Source organism: Sebastes umbrosus, chromosome 22, assembly GCF_015220745.1.
Source record: "Sebastes umbrosus isolate fSebUmb1 chromosome 22, fSebUmb1.pri, whole genome shotgun sequence".
NCBI classification, from domain to species: Eukaryota; Metazoa; Chordata; class Actinopteri; order Perciformes; family Sebastidae; genus Sebastes; species Sebastes umbrosus.
The window spans coordinates 23,360,733-23,379,901 of NC_051290.1; the positions used below are offsets into that span (position 1 = coordinate 23,360,733).

Below are 19,169 nucleotides of genomic sequence, written 5' to 3' on the forward strand. Positions count from 1 at the left end.
CCGCTACTGAGGCTCCTGACGGTGTATTAAATGAATAAAGTGTAAAATAGCTAATATGTCTTGTTTGTTCCTTGTTACTGATAGAGAGTTCAATCATCCAATTCACCAAACAACTCAAAACAAGAGTCAATACCAACAGGAGAATACACTGTTTACCATTGATGGAGCATTTTGGAACATTTTTCTTGGGCGCTCCCCACATAATCAGCTGTGCTGCTCATCCCACAAATGCATGATCCTTACAAGTTGGACCTCATTGTGAAGGTAAATAAACAGGCTTTCCAACGATGTAAAATACAATGACCATTAGCATTGTAACAAGAGAGAAATAATCCATCAAACACAAGTTTCCAAACTTTCTTTTTCCAGTTTATATATATATATGAAAAGCACATCTTATTCATAAAAATATGCTACTAAATACAGTAATATTTATTGCCGTGAAAATAACAGATGACCGATTAGTCGAACTGCTCCACTGACCCAGTTGGAGAAGCTCGATAGATCTTGACTTGATTGATTTTCCTGGCGTTCCGTTAATCACGTAAATGTAGCGGCAATAAGACAGGTTAACCGGAAATTGAGTGATTTGGCCTTCAAATTAAAACGACACAATTTGATGTCTTGAAAAACACAAACACAATTTTTGAACACAATTGTACATGTGACATATATACATATACATATAAAATCCCCATGTGATCAAACTCTGACTATAAAATCGTTAAATGTGTCATGTTATAAAATCACTAATGATTTCATACAGTGGCGGAAGTTGTAGCTAAATCTAGCTAGCTTGGCGCTGGCTTGGTGTTTTTCAGTTTTTAGTGGTAAAAACAGCTCGCGCTGCAGCTGATTCAACACTGCCTCGTTATTCTGGGGATCTAACCGAGTTAATAGTCTACTATAGCATCATCCAGCACACCTCCTATAGTTTAAAACGGTCGATTATGGGACGGAGAATGACGCAGGATTTCCACGGAGCAGCCGCTGCGGAGTTCACTGTTGACATTAACAGCCTCCAGTAGGAGACGTCCAGCAAGAGACAGAGACGTCCAGCAGGAGACGTCCAGCAAGAGACAGAGACGTCCAGCAAGGGACAGAGACGTCCAGTAGGAGACGTCCAGTAGGAGACAGAGACGTCCAGTAGAAGACAGACGTCCAATAGGAGACGTCGGCGGGCCAATCCGAGTCACAAGACTTGTCCCCTGAGCTGCTGGCCGTCTGCTCTGTTTCTCTCCAGGTAAAGTCAGGCCTTAAGTTACTATCTTCCTTTATTTATTTACGTAGAAGAAGACGCGCACATAGAAGTGTGTAGAGCGGTAAGTTAGCTCAACGGGTCTATCGGAGTGTCGCGAAAGTAACGGCGTCATGTAGCTAGCTAGGCTTATCATCATGTTGTCGTCGTTAGCCGCAGTGGGTTGACTAGTGACGCGGTGCTGGTGGCTAGTAGTCTGGTGTCTGGTAGTCTAGTAGTCTGGTGTCTAGTCTGGTGGCTAGTAGTCTGGTGTCAGCCTGTCAGATCTATGAGAACAGAAGAAGAGCGGAACTGGTTGCTTTGCTTAAACTTCCCTGTAACCGGAGACATGCTGTCATTACTGGCTGAGATGACCCGGGAGATAGGAGCAGCTGTAGGTGTCCCAGGCGGCTGTTTCTCAAGAACCCGCAGTTAGTTTGATGAAGTCCAGCTAGTTGGACTTAAGGAGGCTGTGTGGTGAAGAAGGCCACCATGTTTCAGTTCTTAGTGAGCTTGTATGGTAAATATGCGGCGGACAGTGACAGAGGTAATATTCATCTTGTTGGGGTTCAGTCCCAGAAGCTGTCTTGAGCTGTTTGCTAAACGGACTCTGTCCTGTGTGTTGGGAGCAGGATCTGAAGGGATGGAAAACCCCGGATACCGCACCGGGAGCTTTGACAGCCTTCATCACCCCAACAGTGACGATGATGATGACGAGATGGTGGACATTGCAGGAGCCACACTGGACTTCTCCACCACGGACGACGACCCCCCTCTCAGCTCAGGTAACTGCTCAAACATGGTTTTAATAAGGCGAGATCCAGTTAGTCCTGTTCAACCCATTCAGGATGCAAACAGAGACATAGAAATGTTCCTGTGGTTGCACATACAGTATGTTGCAGGAAGAGTATGGGGATGCCATCAAAAACATCATACATACAATGGTGGAAGAAGTACTCTTTACTTAAAGGGACTGTATATAACTTTTTACACATATTTTAATTATTTTTATTGCTACTGCGTGAACAGGTTGTAACCTAAAAATGAGACCTTCCGCGACTTTTTGAGTTTCCTCTATCAGCCTGTAGACTGCTTTTAATGTGATGAACCCGGGCCGGGAAAATCCAACGGACGTGACGTCATGCACCCTCGCGAGTGCCTTTATTTTCAGCTCCGCTTACAGAACTAACAGTGTGCAACCACAGCTAATGTTTGATTATAAATGAAGTCCACTAATGCCAATAAACGACCAGCCCCTACTACAACTTAGACTCCAACACAAACTCCACGAAAGCACGAAAACAACAAAGTTCTATCTGGTGAAGCCCGTCTGTGAAACAGGAATGTGACCGACGTCAGGGAGAAAACTAGGATCATCATCAGCCGGGCCTTCGATTCATGGTGGGACCTTCGTCTACCTTCGTGTTACTGTTAACAAGACATTTCTGATTCTTACATCAAGTGCCTTTAAGTTAAAGTACAAATACCATACTTGAAGTAAAAGTCTTGAATTCAAAACGATACGTAAGTAAAAGTACAAAAGTTTTATCAGTAAAATGTAATTTAAGTATTAAAGTAAAAGTAGTCATTATACAGAATGGCTCCTTTACACATTCTTCTGTTTTTATCACAAATAGACGTTTTTAATGTTCGTCAATGTGGAGTGTGTGTGTGTTGATAGTTTGTGTACTACTGGGTAGGGCTGCACGGTTATCACCAAAATGATAATCACCATTATTATGATCAATGTTGAGATCACGATTATTTATCACGGTTATTCATTGGTTTTAGGGACAACATATTTTTATTTCACTTTAACATTTAAACAAAATAGAGCACTGCTTTCACTTTCACATTGTGCTACATTATATTCCTGCTAATTAACAAATCTTTGCATCAAAATTAGACTTCAAATAAGGATCTTCTTCTCCTGAATTCAATGGATTTTCTTTTTGTCCATCTGCTCATATTACTTTTCTAGTACTGCATCATATCCTATATTGTGATCATTTAAAAAGTAACTAGAAGTGTCAAATAAATATAGAGGTTTAAAAAGTACAATATTTCCTCTGAGATGTAGTGGAGTAGAAGTAGGAAGTAGCAGAAAATGGAAAGTAAGGTACAAGAATTTCAAAATTGTGCTCAAGTACAGTACTTGAGTAAATGTACTCAGTTACATTCCACTTCTGCATAAAATAGACATCAAGACCTTGTAGGCATCTTAATATAAGTTTATTAACTGTTTAAAATGAATTAAACAACTCAAGCCGACACATTAGGAGTGTCTGGGAGCCCCTAGAAGTCAGTGAACTTCATCAACTAATCTACAAGTAAAATCTGGGGTGACCTACAGTAGAGGTTTAAGGCACTGACCATTTAATCACGAAAAGGTGTATAAATGGCACGATAATGCGCAAGGCGTGCAATAAGTACGCCTTTACTGATTTTCATGTGTCACGTGTAGGCCGTGTATCCTGTACTGACAGCAGTGTAAACGCATCCGCGTTGCAGACGTTTGTTTGGCTTACAAATGACACTTGAAAAGGCTAAAATGCGTACTCATGACACGCAGAATGTCCGTGTGATGTCGTGGTATTCATACACCTTCCTGTGAGACTGCGTTGAATCACAACATCTCTGGTTCAACTCCAGCTGTTGCATTTCATACCTCATCTATATATCTCTCATTTCCTGCTCTCTACTATCTACTGTCTAAAAAAGACAACATGTCTTTTACTTACTAATTATCCGTCTTATATTACCTGCTATCTTAGGTAATATAATATCTTTTATTACCAGTTCTGTCACTCATCGTAATGGCCCTCTTGTTTGAGCTGGTATAAAATTCAGTTACAGGTAGCAGTAAAGATCTCTTCAAACATCATAAAACTTGGCTTCCTTTGTTTGAACGGAGAGATTTGAGTCCTCAATTAAGCTTTGTGTTTTTGGATTGCTGCCGAGTTGTTGATATTAAGAGTATTTCTGAAGCAGTGGTAGGATATTTAAGCATTAATAACCGAGCTCATTTCTACAGTCCAGTATGTGTCTGTTACAGCCCTGAAGTCCACCGTTAAGTTATATCTGTAATCGCGTGTGTGTCACATGCTCCCAGTGAGTCGTGGTCATACATGTGAATAATCATGTTCTCTCTCACACACACGTGGAAACAAACACTACAGTATCAACTAGATCTACTGTGTTGTTCTTTGGCTTCACATCAGAACATAAAGCAACCGTTAGAGTGAGTTCTAGTACTGGTGGTGTTGGTGGGAGTAGCTAGGTGAGTCCTGGCTGTTTCTGCACCAGACTGCCCGGTTACTGATGATGTCAGTGACGCTCCTTTAGTACAACAAGCTCCAAGTGGCTGGATATGACTTGTTGCTGTATTATAACTTTTACTGCACAGAGTTAATGATTGATGGCTGCTTTGCTTATGTCATCATGACATGTCAGTGGGCCTCAAGTTAGATAATCAGAACAAAAGATCCAGAAGAAATGTCAAGTGAAGGATTAATATATTAGCAGAGCTTTTTAAAGTCTGCAGCTCCAGGTCAGGTTATTGCTGAGTCATTGGTATTGATTAACTCAACACAGCTTCACAGAGCAAGATTAAAACATCACAGACAAACAAAAGAAAAAGAATAGACAATAAACTGAATTTTTCAAGACTAAAAAATTACTAGAATAAAAAGTTAAAATGAGTTAAAGTCACTAGAATAAATAGGCTCAAGAGATGGTATGATTAAACAGCACCATAAATTGCATTTATATAACCACAATAACACAAAAACCCCTTTTCCACATTTTTCAGGGTGATGGTATCATAAAATATGTCGACAGACATTCAAAGCTTCATTTGAAAACCTCAACACTATTTTGTGAGATCAATATTCATATTGTTGTGTGACGTATCAACAGAATTATGACATTGATGTCCGAGAAAATCCATGTGTTTGTGGTTGCTTTGTTTTTATTGGCGTCCGATATTCGCAGAAATTGAAACAGCTGTATTTCACAACACTGCGTTGTGAAATAGGAAAGTTTTGGATTCGGTGTAGATTGGCTGATAGAGATAGAGGGGTTTGATTTATTTAAATTGCCGTGTGATTCATTCGCACAAGTTCTTTGCGTTTGGTCTGAAAAGTCTTCAATCTAAAAAGATGTCTTACGGTTTCTTGAACAAGTTTAACAACCTCATTAACCTCTTGCAGATGTGTTATGGTCCATTTGAGCTGTGGATATGTTTAAATCCTCCTTAAAATCCCTAAAAGTTCTTAAAAACAGCAGGATCTTATTTTTGCAGTCGCAGAATTGAAGAAAAGCATGTTCTTTCAGAAGTTAACTAAACAATGAAGCATGATAACATGTTATCAGTTTATGCCAATGTTAGCCATAGATATAAACAGATATTATATATTCAGGGTTGCCCCCTCGTAGTCGATTAGTCGACTAATCGGTCGTTTTGGTCTTAGTCGACTAAGATTTCTTTGGTTGATTAGTCGTTTTTTATGCTTTTTTCATGCTGAATGACTTATTTCCAAGAAAGAGCACATCTCTGATAAACACCAGAATTAACGTGGTGCTTTTGTGTGATTCTTTGTGGACAAACTCAGTTTCACAGAACAAAATGGTATGAGAGTTAGTGGACTAAGAGTTTCATTGGGTGGAGGACAGCCCTAATCCCATTTCTGGGTCTTCTTTACCTCGTCTAAACAGAAAGATATCCAGACTGAGGCCTGACGCTGGTGCAGTCTGTTCTTCCAGATGTTTTCATACAAACATCCTGAGAGTCTAAATTATTCCTTACATGGAAAAACTGTGTAAACTGTTATCAATAACCGTGGCCTTGTTTGTAAAGATGCATGTTTAAACATTAATGTTTCCTCTTCCACTAATGTGACTTCATGTAGATAGGGAATCACAAGTTTTTTTCAGCACATTAAAAGCAATTTGAATGACATTCAAAAGTGCAATGGAAAATGTAGGTTGCGTCTGAAATTACATACTAACATCCTATTTAGTATGTCTGAATATGTATATGTATGTCTTAGTATGAAACCAATAGTACACAAATTGTATACTTTTTCCAGTGAAAGATTACAGTATGCAAATCCTGGACTCTACGCTGGCATAAATATCCCACAATGCAATGCTCATAACAGACAGACAGCTCAGTAACACTTCAGTTTAAGTGTAAGTATAAGATTCCACCTTGCTATAGGCGTAATATTGTTTTTAAATTAGTTCAGACTTTGATTCTCACAGATTGTTTGGTCACATGATGTTAGTATGGGTTACGTGGTAATTACAGCTCAGTGCGTCCGATACATACAATACAATACGGTACAATACATACTACTGTTTATTCACACAAAAGTATGTCGAAAGATAGTACACATATTGAGTATGTAGTGCGTAGTATGTGATTTTGGACACAGCCGTAGCAAAGAGTTTAGAAGCAAATAGACAAAACAGTTTTTTTGACAACAGCCACTGCCTCCATTTTGGACTGAAAGCACTTATTATATTTATAATATTTTATTGTTCAACACAGGCCATTTCGGTAGAATATGACAATAGAATAGAAATAATTTGTTTTACTTTTGTACAGCACTTTATAGGCGGACGTTTTACTGGCGTCCGGTATCAGTCCTTTTCTTCACAACAACATCTTTACCAAAATAAGACCAAAAAGAAGATTACTTCTAACTTTCAGGACAAGTGAAAAAAAAACTCAGACAGTGATATCAGCTGCCTGGTTACTAGTGATGTCATTGTGACATCAGCAGCACCACATCCTCCCCACCAGTTGAAACAGAGCGATAAGACTGTGCCAACAGGAAGGAAGTCAGGATGAGGAGATTTTCTCTCAATGGATGGAGCTTCTGTTGGGTTGAACTGTGTGTTTCCAGTGTGTCAGCCTCTTTAGGGGGAGTGAAGAAGCACAGCCTTGTTTTAAAACTGACAGCAATGTATTTTTAAAATTACACAGTGGTTTGTGAAAGAAAATCATAACCCTTAAGTGAGTGTGTATGTGTGTAGTGATTCAGTTCAAGCTAAATCAGCAAAACTGGAGTTTCCGTCTGATAGCAGTGCTTCGCCGCTTGGCCTCAGACTGATTATAATAGCGCGTCAGGCTCCGGGGAAATCGGGAGGATTTCAGCAGTGAGGCAGGGTTAATTTCACCCTTCGCCGCCGTGCAGAGTCCATCATTAAAGTTCTGGATGACAGCAGCGGTTTTATCTGTGGTGGCAGATGTTGCTGTGCAGCACATATAAGTGAATAATCTCCAGGTTGCATCCTAAACAGGTAAAAGCACCTTTTTATGACCCTTTAGATTAACATGGTCTCATTTTATTTCCTGCCTTTTTAGTATTTCAACTTCCTGCTTTTCTCTTCCCCTTGAGGCAGTGGAAAGTGCCGTCCCTAACTGCTTATTAGCGAGTACTTGAACTTGTTGCCAAGCAAGTCCTCTTAAAAGCCATTCTTAGTGCCGTCGTGATCGCTTAGCCTGGTGTAACCTGTTGCTCAGGGACTCATTAGCCTCCAATGTTTATAGAAGGGAGTTTGAGCCTGGGAGCGGTTGTTAGTCCAAATACTGGCCTGGGAGTAATATCAAGGTACTCTGATCCCTCTGTCAACAACTCATGTACAAGGAAAGTGTTCTCGAGCAAAGCAGTATTCCTCCCAAATGCTCCTGTTGCGTTGTTTGCAGTATTAACACAAACCTTCTTCAACAGATGAAGGCCCAATCTCCACACTCTTCAGGGCTGTCCCGCTGTCAAATCATCAAGTCCTTGAGGACTCTCTCGCAGACATTTTTAGCCCTTATGAACACTTTCCGTGAGTCTACATTTCTGCAGACTTTGCCTCAGGGAATTACCCACAATCCATAGCGTTGTGTGACATCAAACAAGGGGTTACCACAGTTACCAAGGGAAGCCCGGAGGCGTAAAAAACAAAAGGTAAACAAAGAGGACGCCACATGGGTGTTCAGCCAGGCATATATATATTTACACAGAAACATTAACATTAAGGATTTAAGATGGTGCATCAAAAGCACATGAAATCAGAGGAATGCAGCATTAGACTATATTACACACCTGGTTTATTCATCAACCAGCTCTTTTCATTTTGCTTAATGAAGTTTGACAAAAACAAATAGTTTTTTTGACAGTTACCTCGTCTCATAAAGCTGGGGGGGGGGACACACACCAACCCGACATCAGAGAACTAGCGGCAACGAAGGCCGCCTGTTGTGTCGCTTTACGTCGCCTTTGTTTTAGCTGACAAGTTGCACCCGAACACACCACAAAGACTACAGCTGACAGCCAACTACCACGGACGTTCTGCGCTCTGCGTCCGTTTCTCTTCTCGTGCACTGATTCGTTTAAGCTGAACAGCCAATCAGAGTGATTTCCTTCACTGACGGGCTCCGCCGTCGATTCAACATGCGGAATCAGCCAAAAAACCTCCAGCACGGGCAGACTAGAGCCGACAGGGCAGGACACACCACAAAAACTAGGAAGACAGACTTTCACCGATAGCCCAAAACAGGCAGTAAAAAGCGTAAAATAAAAACCCACAAGTGCCGTTGTCAAGGTAACGTGATATGTCCCATTCTTATTTATACCATTACAAACCCTCGCAGCCTTTCATACTCAACCATTTACCAGGTGACATCAGTCCAGTCCCTGAAGGTCCAGGGCTGAAGGCCTCAGGGGGGACATTGGGACTGGGCCTAAGGCATCATAACAATCACTCAGCTAATGTTTAGGGATCAGATGAATGGAACAGATTTTTTGGCGTTGTGCTTTTCATTCCTTGTAATTCCATCCGTCCAATATGGTGTGCAGTGTTTTGTGTTGATCAAAAGAAAGACCACCTTTCCCATGAGCTCCCTTTGCTCTCTGAAGGAAGGGAGCATGTTGCTGCTCGTCCAGGCCGTCTGGCTTCACTGCCTCGGTGTTATTTTTTGTTTTTGAAGAACAGAAAGACAGAAATGAGGTGATAACAGACTGAAACAGTGCAGGCGCTGGGTCTCTGTACTGTTTTTATTGTCCTCATCATTTTCTTCAAATATTTGAACTAATCAACATCTACAACTGTTGACACCACTTGACCTCCATCGTTGTAGTAATGATTTATTAACGAGAGGAAGCACAAGGATGGTTAAAGAGCTGCTGGTTTTGAAACAAGTAGTCACACATCTTTTTCAGGTTGTGGTTTGAGTGAGATGGAAGGGTTTTATAGAGAGACAAAGTCCCCCCCTTTGTCGTAGTATAATTTAGTTTTGTGTGAAACCGCTCAGTGAACTATATCTCACACAATATACGTCACCAACGCTAGCTAACGTAGCTGTGTTCCAACGTTATCTGACCTGATGTGTTTTATCCAGAGACTCCTGGTCTTTGTATCAGCCGGGAAGAGAAAGAAGGATCAAACCCGTTGCTGGTGTGACTTCATCCCAGGAGGAAACACTCAGACATCGTAGCTTCAGAGAGAGAGAGACGTCACTACCACACTTTAGGGTGTGTCGTCTTTCTAATGACGTATTTTCACAGTCTGATACTTCAACAGTTTTACAACAAATTGACACTTTCCTGACTAAATTGACAAACATCATATGTGTGATTCATGGCACAAAAACGGGATACAAAAAATGTGTTTCTCTCACTGTTAACTACTGTAGATATTTTTACTGAAATATGGTCCCATTGTGGTCCACTGGAAGGGGCGGGACTTTGTCTCTCTACAGCCTGTGACAACTGTGAAGTCTCAAAAGGCTTCACAGAAGTTGATCCGATACCAGTATCAGAAATGCATCCGATACTACGGGATAGTGTATCGGCCAGTACACCAATCTGTGCACTGATCCGATACCATAGTTTATTAACCCACAAAAAAATGAACTTGTCGGATATCAATTCTTCTTTGCCGCTTCAAAACAGTATTCTTCACTGTGCAGTCGCCCTGGATGTGTCATGGCTGCCACTGGCTACTACTGTTTTAGAGCAGAGAAGAAGAACTGATTGCAGGTAGTCTGCCACGTGACGATAGTAAACAACAACAGTGCGGTGCTGGTGGAGAGCGGAATGGTAGTCAGAGCGAGGAAAATGTCAGCCATTTGTATGTAAGGCTTCCGTTTCGAGCAGTGGCACTAGTGTTGCCTTCAACACCAGCAATCTTATAAAACATTTGAAGACGTATCACGCGAAAGAGCATGATACAACAAAGATAATAATCACATCACATACATACATGGTCAGTAGTAAACAGCTGTTAAATTATTATATTCTTAGGGCTGTCAATCAATTAGAATATTTAATCGTGATTGCATGATTATCCATAGTTGATCGTGATTAATCGCACATTTTTTTATCTGTTCAAAATGTACCTTAAAGGGAGATTTGTCAAGTATTTAATCCTCTTATCAACATGGGAGTGGACAAATATGCTGCTTTATGCAAATATATATATATATATTTATTATTGTAAATCAATTAACAACACAAAACAATGACAGATATTGATCCAGAAACCCTCACAGGTACTGCATTTAGCATAAAACAATATGCTCCAATCATAACATGGCAAACTGCAGCCCAACAGGCAACAACAGCTGTCAGTGTGTCAGTGTGCTGACTTGACTATGACTTGCCCCAAACTGCATGTGATTATCATAAAGTGGGCATGTCTGTAAAGGGGAGACTCGTGGGTACCCATAGAACCCATTTACATTCACTGATCTGGAGGTCAGAGGTCAAGGGACCCCTTTAAAAATGGCCATGCTAGTTTTTCCTCACCAAAACTCATGTTTGGAGCGTTATTTAGCCTCCTTCTTGACCAGCTAGTATGGCATGATTGGTACCGATGGATTCATCAGGTTTAGTCTAGTTTCATATGATATCAGTATCTTCACTCTAGCTTTAAAACTGAGCCGCTACAACGTAAAAATCACAAGTTGTGTTAATGTGGCGTTAAAACAAATTAACTTTGACAGCCCTCATTTTTGTTATCACGCTGGTATCGGATCGGTACTCGGTATTGGCCTATACCGCAAGTTCAGGTATCGGAATCAGTATGGGGAAGGAAAAATGGTATTGGAATATCTCTACTTAGTGGAAAACAAAACTACATTTTATTTAAAACTGGACCTCATCCAGCGTTGTAGAGGAGGAAAAAGTTTCACAAAAAAAACACCAGGAAAAAGAGAGGGAATTCCCCTACCACAGTGATAAAGGAAAATGAAGTAACAGTCAAACTACAGTATATATGTTTTATACCATTTTCATGTAGAAACACCATCAGATGTTGATGTTTCTGGTTTTATGAGGTGCGTTTATGAATCTTGCTTTGCTTACCTTGCTCTTTTTACTGCCAGCTATTTGATTTGTTTAAATATGTTCCTGTTGCTTTATCACCACGCCGCTGTTGTATAAATAATTTCCTGCCAATAATATTTTTATTGCTAGTTATATTGACATTACATCCTGCAGTGCTGCTGTTGTAGGCAGTGGACTTTCTTTAGTCAACGCCTTCCTGTGTGACTGGTGATGTCAACAGGATATAATGATTGACAAGGGATGAGTCAGAGCCTCGGGTACACTGGGTCTGACTGTGTGGAGCTGTTTTAATATCTCAGTGTTTACTTCACATGGGGCTGCAGCCTGAAAGAGGAATAGGGAAGGTGAGAAAATGGAAAAAGAGTTGAATGAATGGTCAACTGAATAAGAGGAAGGGCAACGGCCCTGGCTTCTGCAGAGAGTGGGAAAAGTAACGGTCATCCGGGGACATTTTGAAAGCCATACATTTCACAACAGCTATTAATCGGTCACGGCTTTGCCTCCATAGTAGTAAAAATTCCTCTTTAATCCGTGCAAGGAGGAAGGGATTGGCTGGGCTTACATATTCTTCCACAGTTAGGAGCTGTCTGCCGGTACGACCACAGACTTACTGGTAAACCCCAAGAAGCTCCACTGGTTCTATTAGAGGTTAAGTGCATTGATACAGCTCTTAAGTGGCAGCCTCATAGTCATAATCATACTCACCTAACCTTTAAGATGTGTGACTCAAACACTGAATGACTCACAGTTTGGTTTTTGAGATAAAACATGCATTAGCTTTTTGTGACTGAGATCAGTCATGAGGCCAGAGCTCCTGGTGAGATGTTGTCGACACAGTATAAGCCCGCCCACCCAGCTTCTCACTGAGGTGTAGGAATTTCACAATAAGTTGGCGTCATGTCGGGCTGGGTGTCGGTTTAAATATGGATGTAAATAGCTATTATAATCAGGACCAATTAAAGGAACAGTGTTTAGCATTTAGGGGGATCTATTGAATGTAATATTGATAAGTATGTTTAGTGTATAATCACCTGAAGCTAAGAATTGTGTTTCCGTTAGCTTAGAACGAGTTGTTTATATCTACATAGGGAGCAGGTCCTCTTCGCGGAGCCCGCCATGTTTCTACAGTAGCCCAGAACGCACAAACCAAACACTGGCTTTAGAGAGGGACATTCACGTTTTCGCGTCGGCCACCGTAGTTCTCCTACACGCTTGGCACACAGAAGAAGTTTCAGTTGGTTTCAGTCTGCAACTTAACCACTAGATGGCGCCAAATCCTACACACTGCACCTTTAATCTACCGATTTCCTTTTTTTGCTAAATCAATCGCTTGGTGTATATGTAATGTCGGAAAAAAGTGAAATAGTAATGTAATCAAATTCCTTGTTTTGTCTGACTATCAATTGACATCACATAAGATTAAAAAAGCAGCAAATCCTCACATTTAAGAAGCAGGAACCAGAACATGTTTACCTTGAAAAATGACTGCAATTTTCCAAATAGTATCTGATTAAAACATAAAAAATAAGGTTGACTAATCACTAGTTCCCATCCTGGGGGTCCCGACCCTCACTAAGGGACGCCAAAGCTTCACGGATGGGGGGATATTGGATTATCATTTAAGATATAAATTTAAAAATTTAAAAATACACTGTTAAATCAACCGAAGAGCTAATAGAGCAAAGGCCAGGCCAGCCAACACTGAATTTTTTAAAGAAGAAGAAGCCTATTAAGTATGAATGATTGTTAAAAAAAAAAAAAAAAATACATAATGCAGACAGAGAATTGTATTAAAAGTTCCTAAAATAAACAGTAAAACTCATCTCTGGTGCAACATTCACAGGAAATAATCTGCTCAAAATTGATCCAAATCACTCGTTTTACACAAACGTTCTGCAGTTATTGCATTCACTATGTGGATTAATTGTACAGTTTATCAATTGTTTTGTACTGTTATTTTGATGCATTGAATATAATATAAAATATCCATAAAATATGTCACTTAGTCAGGGGTCATCAGTTTACTCAATGGGGTCCCTTAAGGAAAGAGTTTGGGAACCACAATGGCTAAATCAACCAATTGTTTCAGCTCTAGTTTGAACGTGATCGATATAAGTAGCAATACAATACGTCAGTTTCGGTGACAATACCAAAGGTAATTGTTTTTGATACCTTAGTTTGGGAAAATTTCATTGAAATACTGCATATTGCATCAGTATAAGCAAACGTTTTCAGTTTTAAATCAGGAAATATGTGATCAAAAAATATGTAAACAAGCCGAAGAATTTCATTAAGCAGTCAATGCCAAATCTCAGGACTTGACACTTTTTTAAACTTAAAGGTGCAGTGTGTAGGATTTAGTGGCATCTAGTGGTGAGGTTGCAGATTGCAACCAACTGAAACTTGGCCCTCTCTAGAGCCAGAGTTTGGTTTGTCCGTTCTGGGCTACCGTAGACACATGGCGGGCTCCATGAAGAGGACCAGCTCCCTCTGTAGATATAAACGGCTAATTTTAAGCTAACGAAAACACAACAATTCTTATTTTCAGGTGATTATACACTAATGAAAATATAGTTATTAATATTATATTACATTTCTGCCAATAGATCCTCCTAAATGCTACATACTGTTCCTTTAATACTGCAGACTTTTCAGTCAGTAGTACTTTAAAAAGTATTTACGTTAAATATCCAGCCAAGTTCTTTTTGTATTGAAGTTTGTAACCATAGAAATAGAATAGGAGTAGAATGGACATTCACATTAAAATCAGCATACCATTGCCATTGCGACCGTTGTAGTGTGCTCACTTCCGTATAAACTAAACCGACTTACGGCAAGTTGTGGACTCACTGAGGTGAGGTTTTGCAGTAATGACTAAAACGATCAGTGGAGTAGTAACGTTACCAAGCATAGAGAGAAAGAGGAAATGAGTAGAATTTAACAACTTAACACTTCATCCACACACTCTTGTCACAGCGTAGGAAAGAACATTGATACCGCCAGATGAACTTTGTTCTGCTCATTTTCTCATTTCTTACTCAGCTGGGTAGTTAGCTAGCTTGCTAATTCTGCCATGCTTTAATGCTACACTGGTTACAGAAAATGAGCCAAACAGGTTAGCTGGTGGCTAACAGCAGCCCCGGGTCTACTACTAGCCAGCTGTCCATCTCCAGAGCTGCGTCCGCAGTAGGGCGGGTCATGCCTGCGCTATAGTAGGACTCATAATATCGCTTTCCAGTGAGCTACAACCACAATTTACGGCCCCACTGACGTGTGTTGTCACCATAACAACTAACAACAATCGCCGTTTTCTTTACTATCGTCAAATGACCAGGCAGAACTGTCAAATGTCTGTTCTACTCCTATTCTATTTCTATGTTTGTAACACTGTGTGGACGTTGTGGTTCAGTCCAACTAAACATCAATGAAAGGAAATCCCGACTTGATAGAAGTTCTTCAGAAGTGCTTCATTTCCTGTAACACCTGAGCCAGGTTTTCAAGCAGGACGTCATATCTTCATATTTTCTTTCCAGTACGTGGAAAAGATCTTTATCTTCTTGACATGAAAATTAATCGAATCAACCGCAGAGACGCACATTCCATCTTTATTCAATTTCCTCTGACCCAGTAAATATAATTTTTAAATGTGGTCTTGGCAGCGTAATGACAAGTCCACGACGTCAACATGTTCCAGAGATGCTTGTTTGGAGTCGCCAAGCGTCACAGGGGTCACATGAGATGCCAATTCCCATGGCAACCAGACCACAGGAGTTCAAGGTTCAGACCCTCACTGGAGACAGTGTGTGTGTGTGTATCTTTCTGTCAGCCTTTTAAATATGTGTGTGTGTACAAACTGCAAATCAATGTGCATTAGATAACACACTGAGTACGTTTTGGCAGACAGCGCTGCGGCGGTCTTATCACAAAGGCAGCGTGTTGAATGTGAAGAATTAAAGGTGTGTGTGTGTGTGTGTTGATATTCTGTGGAAATGTAAGATTATAGTCTGTCCTGTCCCCTCAGGACACAGTGCGTGCTGAGCTCAGCATGACATCCCTTACTGGAAACCAGCAGAGTCACTCAGGGACTCTGTGTTTGCTGACCCATTTTCTGAGAAGTACTAATACTGGATTAGTTTGCACCGTGCATGTTGAAATCTATCTGGGGTTGTTTTGCCTTCGACATGTGAAGTGGTAGACAGGATTCTTGTCTGTTTGGTTGTTTCATTACACCACCATGTGTCTGTTTTAGAGCGGATGAAGCACGGTGGCTCAGTGGTTAGCTCTGTCTTTTTAGAGACATTAGCATGCCTATGTTTTTCCGTTAACCTTGTGATAGAGCTTCAGCTCCTTGCACTGGACAGTCTATAGAGAGTAGATGGATGCTTATTAAAATAAATTGCATCAGTAATTAAAGTTACTGTGAGGAATGTTTAACTGGTTATGAAACAGTTTCAATTTAATACTAATGCTTCTATATGACCTACATAAGTAAACGAGACCATCAGCGAGAAGACTGGCTGTTTCTATATAGTTATTCTTAGGGCTGTCAATCGAATAAAATATTTAATCGTGATTAATCGCTGTTCAAAATGGGAGATTTGTCAAGTATTTAATACTATTATCAACATGGGAGTGGACAAACATGTTGCTTTATGCAAATGTATATGTATATATTTATTATTGAAAATCAATCAACAACACAAAACAATGACAGATATTGTCCAGAAACCCTCACAGGTACTGCATTTAGCATAAAACAATATGCTCAAATCATAACATGTCAAACTGCAGCCCAACAGGCAACAACAGCTGTCAGTGTGTCAGTGTGCTGACTTGACTATGACTTGCCCCAAAATGCATGTGATTATCATAAAGTGGGCATGTCTGTAAAGGGGAGAGTCGTGGGTACCTATAGAACCGTCACTATGACTGCTTGACACCAGCTTACCACTTTTACTTCCTGTTAACTTCGGGTTCGGCTTTTGACATATTTTCCCAAGAAAGTTAAGCCACCAGACAGGAAGTAAAGGGGAAAATAGATGCCACAGTCCAGTCTCAACCGTTCACTGTAAGCTGAAACCTCTGCCAGAAGAATTTGATTGTGGTTTAGCCCTATCTACTTTAAATACACAGTACTACTGTTTGTCTCATGGAGGTCTAACTCAGAGCTTTTTTGTGAGGGGAAGTAAGGTAACATACCCCTGAGGTCGGAGCAGGGTTAGAAGTAGTGGGTTCGTTTCCAAAATGTTAAGTTTAGTTTGTTTAAATTCTGTTCACTCATTAATTCTGTGAACTGTTTTTTTCAAATATTACATCAAACCTTGTTACGCAGCACTGTGCATCACACAGCCTCTCTTCCTGGCAGGGGTCAAAAGGTCAAGACCTTATAAACACAAATTACCTCCTTTTTACGCAGTGAACCACCTCGGCCAATCAGAGCGAGCTATAAAGAAACAGTTCCCACCAGCTCAGCAAATCACCATCTACTTCACAGACAGATTAGCCAATCATGACTCATTCCCAGAGCTTTCTGGCCAATGAGGTAGTGCTCTGTTGGAGTCCACTTCCTTGAGGAGTTCAGAGGAGGGAAGAGCTCTCCAGTTTGAGTTTTAACACCGACTGGATACTCAAGTTTTGGGGCAGGAAAGCAGAGATGGACTGGGAGTTCTGGAGTACGAAGCTGGATCAGGATGTTCTGGTTGAAGATGGTGAGTTTGAGCCTCAGGAAGAGCTTCTTTATGCTATCTGCATTTAAAGCTCAGCATGGGAGCAGAGTACAGATTTTATCAGTTAGAAGACAGGCTGTCGTCATCTCTTCTTAGACTGCTGACAAGGGTCATGCTTGAGTAACAAGTTGTATGAATTTTCTTCACTGCAGGTCTCTGCTTTTACACGTATTTAAATGGTGTTGAATTGAATTTGCCTGTTGTTGTGTTTTTGCTGATACTTTTAACTTTAACACGGTGCAGTTTAATCATTAAGACCATTTACGACCCATCAGGCCCTGACTCATGTGGTTAATGTTTCTGTGCTGCAGCCTGCATGAGAGAAATAAACCTTGTTTGGTGCTTTCTTGGTGTGTATACAGCTGTGTAAGTCGGTGTGTATTTGACACCGAGGTCTACAGCAACAGATACATGATGAATTCCTAACGTTCGTATCTGTGTGTGTTGGTGTATTTCCTTCCTCATACATGTTTGGAGGCTGTTTTGTCCCTTTTTATACGGTCATGACTTTGCATCGGAGGTCAACTCGGATCCTTACCACTTGTTTTCTTTTGTTGTCTTTGCTTTTTTTAGTCCACTTTATGTAGAGCAGTGAATATTTGGCTTTAGTCTGCTTTCCCCTTGTATATTTTTGCTCCCGTTTGTCTTTATCAGATCAGATTTGTCCCTTTTTTTTAACTTTTGAAAATTCCTGTACTTGTGTTATTGTCTTGGAGTGTGTTTGGGTTATGTGATTGCATTCTCTCGAGGCTTTACTGAGTGTTTTGCTATCATGAATAAGGTGCAAAGGTCAGTCACAGTTGTTGTGTTTTTAATGCGGCAAATCCACCCAAAATAGAACAGGCCACACAAGGACGTGTATGGTTGCAATGATTTTTGGTTATATGAATAATAACGTGCTACTATCATCCAAAGCTGGAAAACAGAGAAATCTAACCAGACAAAGGCTGGTAAAAATATGGCTGTGGGTCCATACTGTATATCTTTCTACAGTGGATGATTTTGTATGGAGTCATAGGAGTTCCATAATAAAGAATTAATCTGTAAAAGAATAAAGAAATAAATGTGGAAATATAAAGAGCAATAAATAAGTAAATAAAAATATGAAGAAATAGAAATAGAAATAAATAAAATAATAAATAAATCATCTGGAAACATAAAGACAAATAAAATATAATATAACTATAAGCATTTTCCATTTATTTTTTCCATGCATTTGTTCATTTATTTCTGTGTATATATATATATAATGTTTATATAAATGAGACCACTTTTTCCATTTACTTATTTATTGTTATATTTATTCCTCTTTATATTTCTACATTTATTTTCTTCTTTTTTTTTTCAGATTTATACTTTTTTTTAATGGTACTCCTATGACTCCATAATTTTGAGGATTTAAATAGGTTAGAAAAATATGGCAATGTATAACATGAGACAATAGAAATTCATGTGCCAATTTTGGCATCCCATATTTAATGTGGAAGTGGATTAATCAGAAACAGACAGTCCCATCCAGTTATTTTATTTTAAAGAGTTTTCAAATGAGTTTCAAGAAAATGTACTATATCGTGAGATCATGATAAGAAAGATGACTTATACTGCCACCCATACTGTAGGTCTAAACAGTCAAAGACAATGTGTGCTTTTATGATTTCTCTTATCTCTTAAAGGGATAGTCTTGGTGTTTCTCAGTGGGGTTGTATGAGGTACTTCTCCATAGTCAGTGTATTACCTACAGTAGATGACAGTCAGCACGACCCCAGTTTAGAGAAACAGACAGGAGTACCAGCACAGGAGCAAAGAGATGTACTGCTGTGGACGGGGGCAGCAGCAAAACGTATTTTAGACACCTAAAAA

General features: G+C 40.0%; 1 protein-coding gene across 4 annotated transcripts in view; it reads left to right on the forward strand.

Moving 5' to 3' along the window:
* Positions 1–784: 784 nt before the first annotated feature.
* Positions 785–19,169, forward strand: part of clcn5b (chloride channel, voltage-sensitive 5b) — a 59,310-nt gene continuing 40,925 nt past the window's right edge. The window contains exons 1-3 of one of the 4 annotated variants that reach the window (XM_037759745.1): positions 785–1,067; positions 1,104–1,243; positions 1,870–2,022. In XM_037759745.1, the coding sequence (XP_037615673.1) occupies positions 1,881–2,022 (142 nt within the window). In that variant the 5' untranslated portion in view covers positions 785–1,067; positions 1,104–1,243; positions 1,870–1,880. Of the gene's footprint in view, positions 1,244–1,458; positions 1,785–1,869; positions 2,023–17,134; positions 17,292–19,169 lie in introns of those variants that run through there. The other 3 variants (XM_037759744.1, XM_037759743.1, XM_037759746.1) reach the window with 3 other exon arrangements.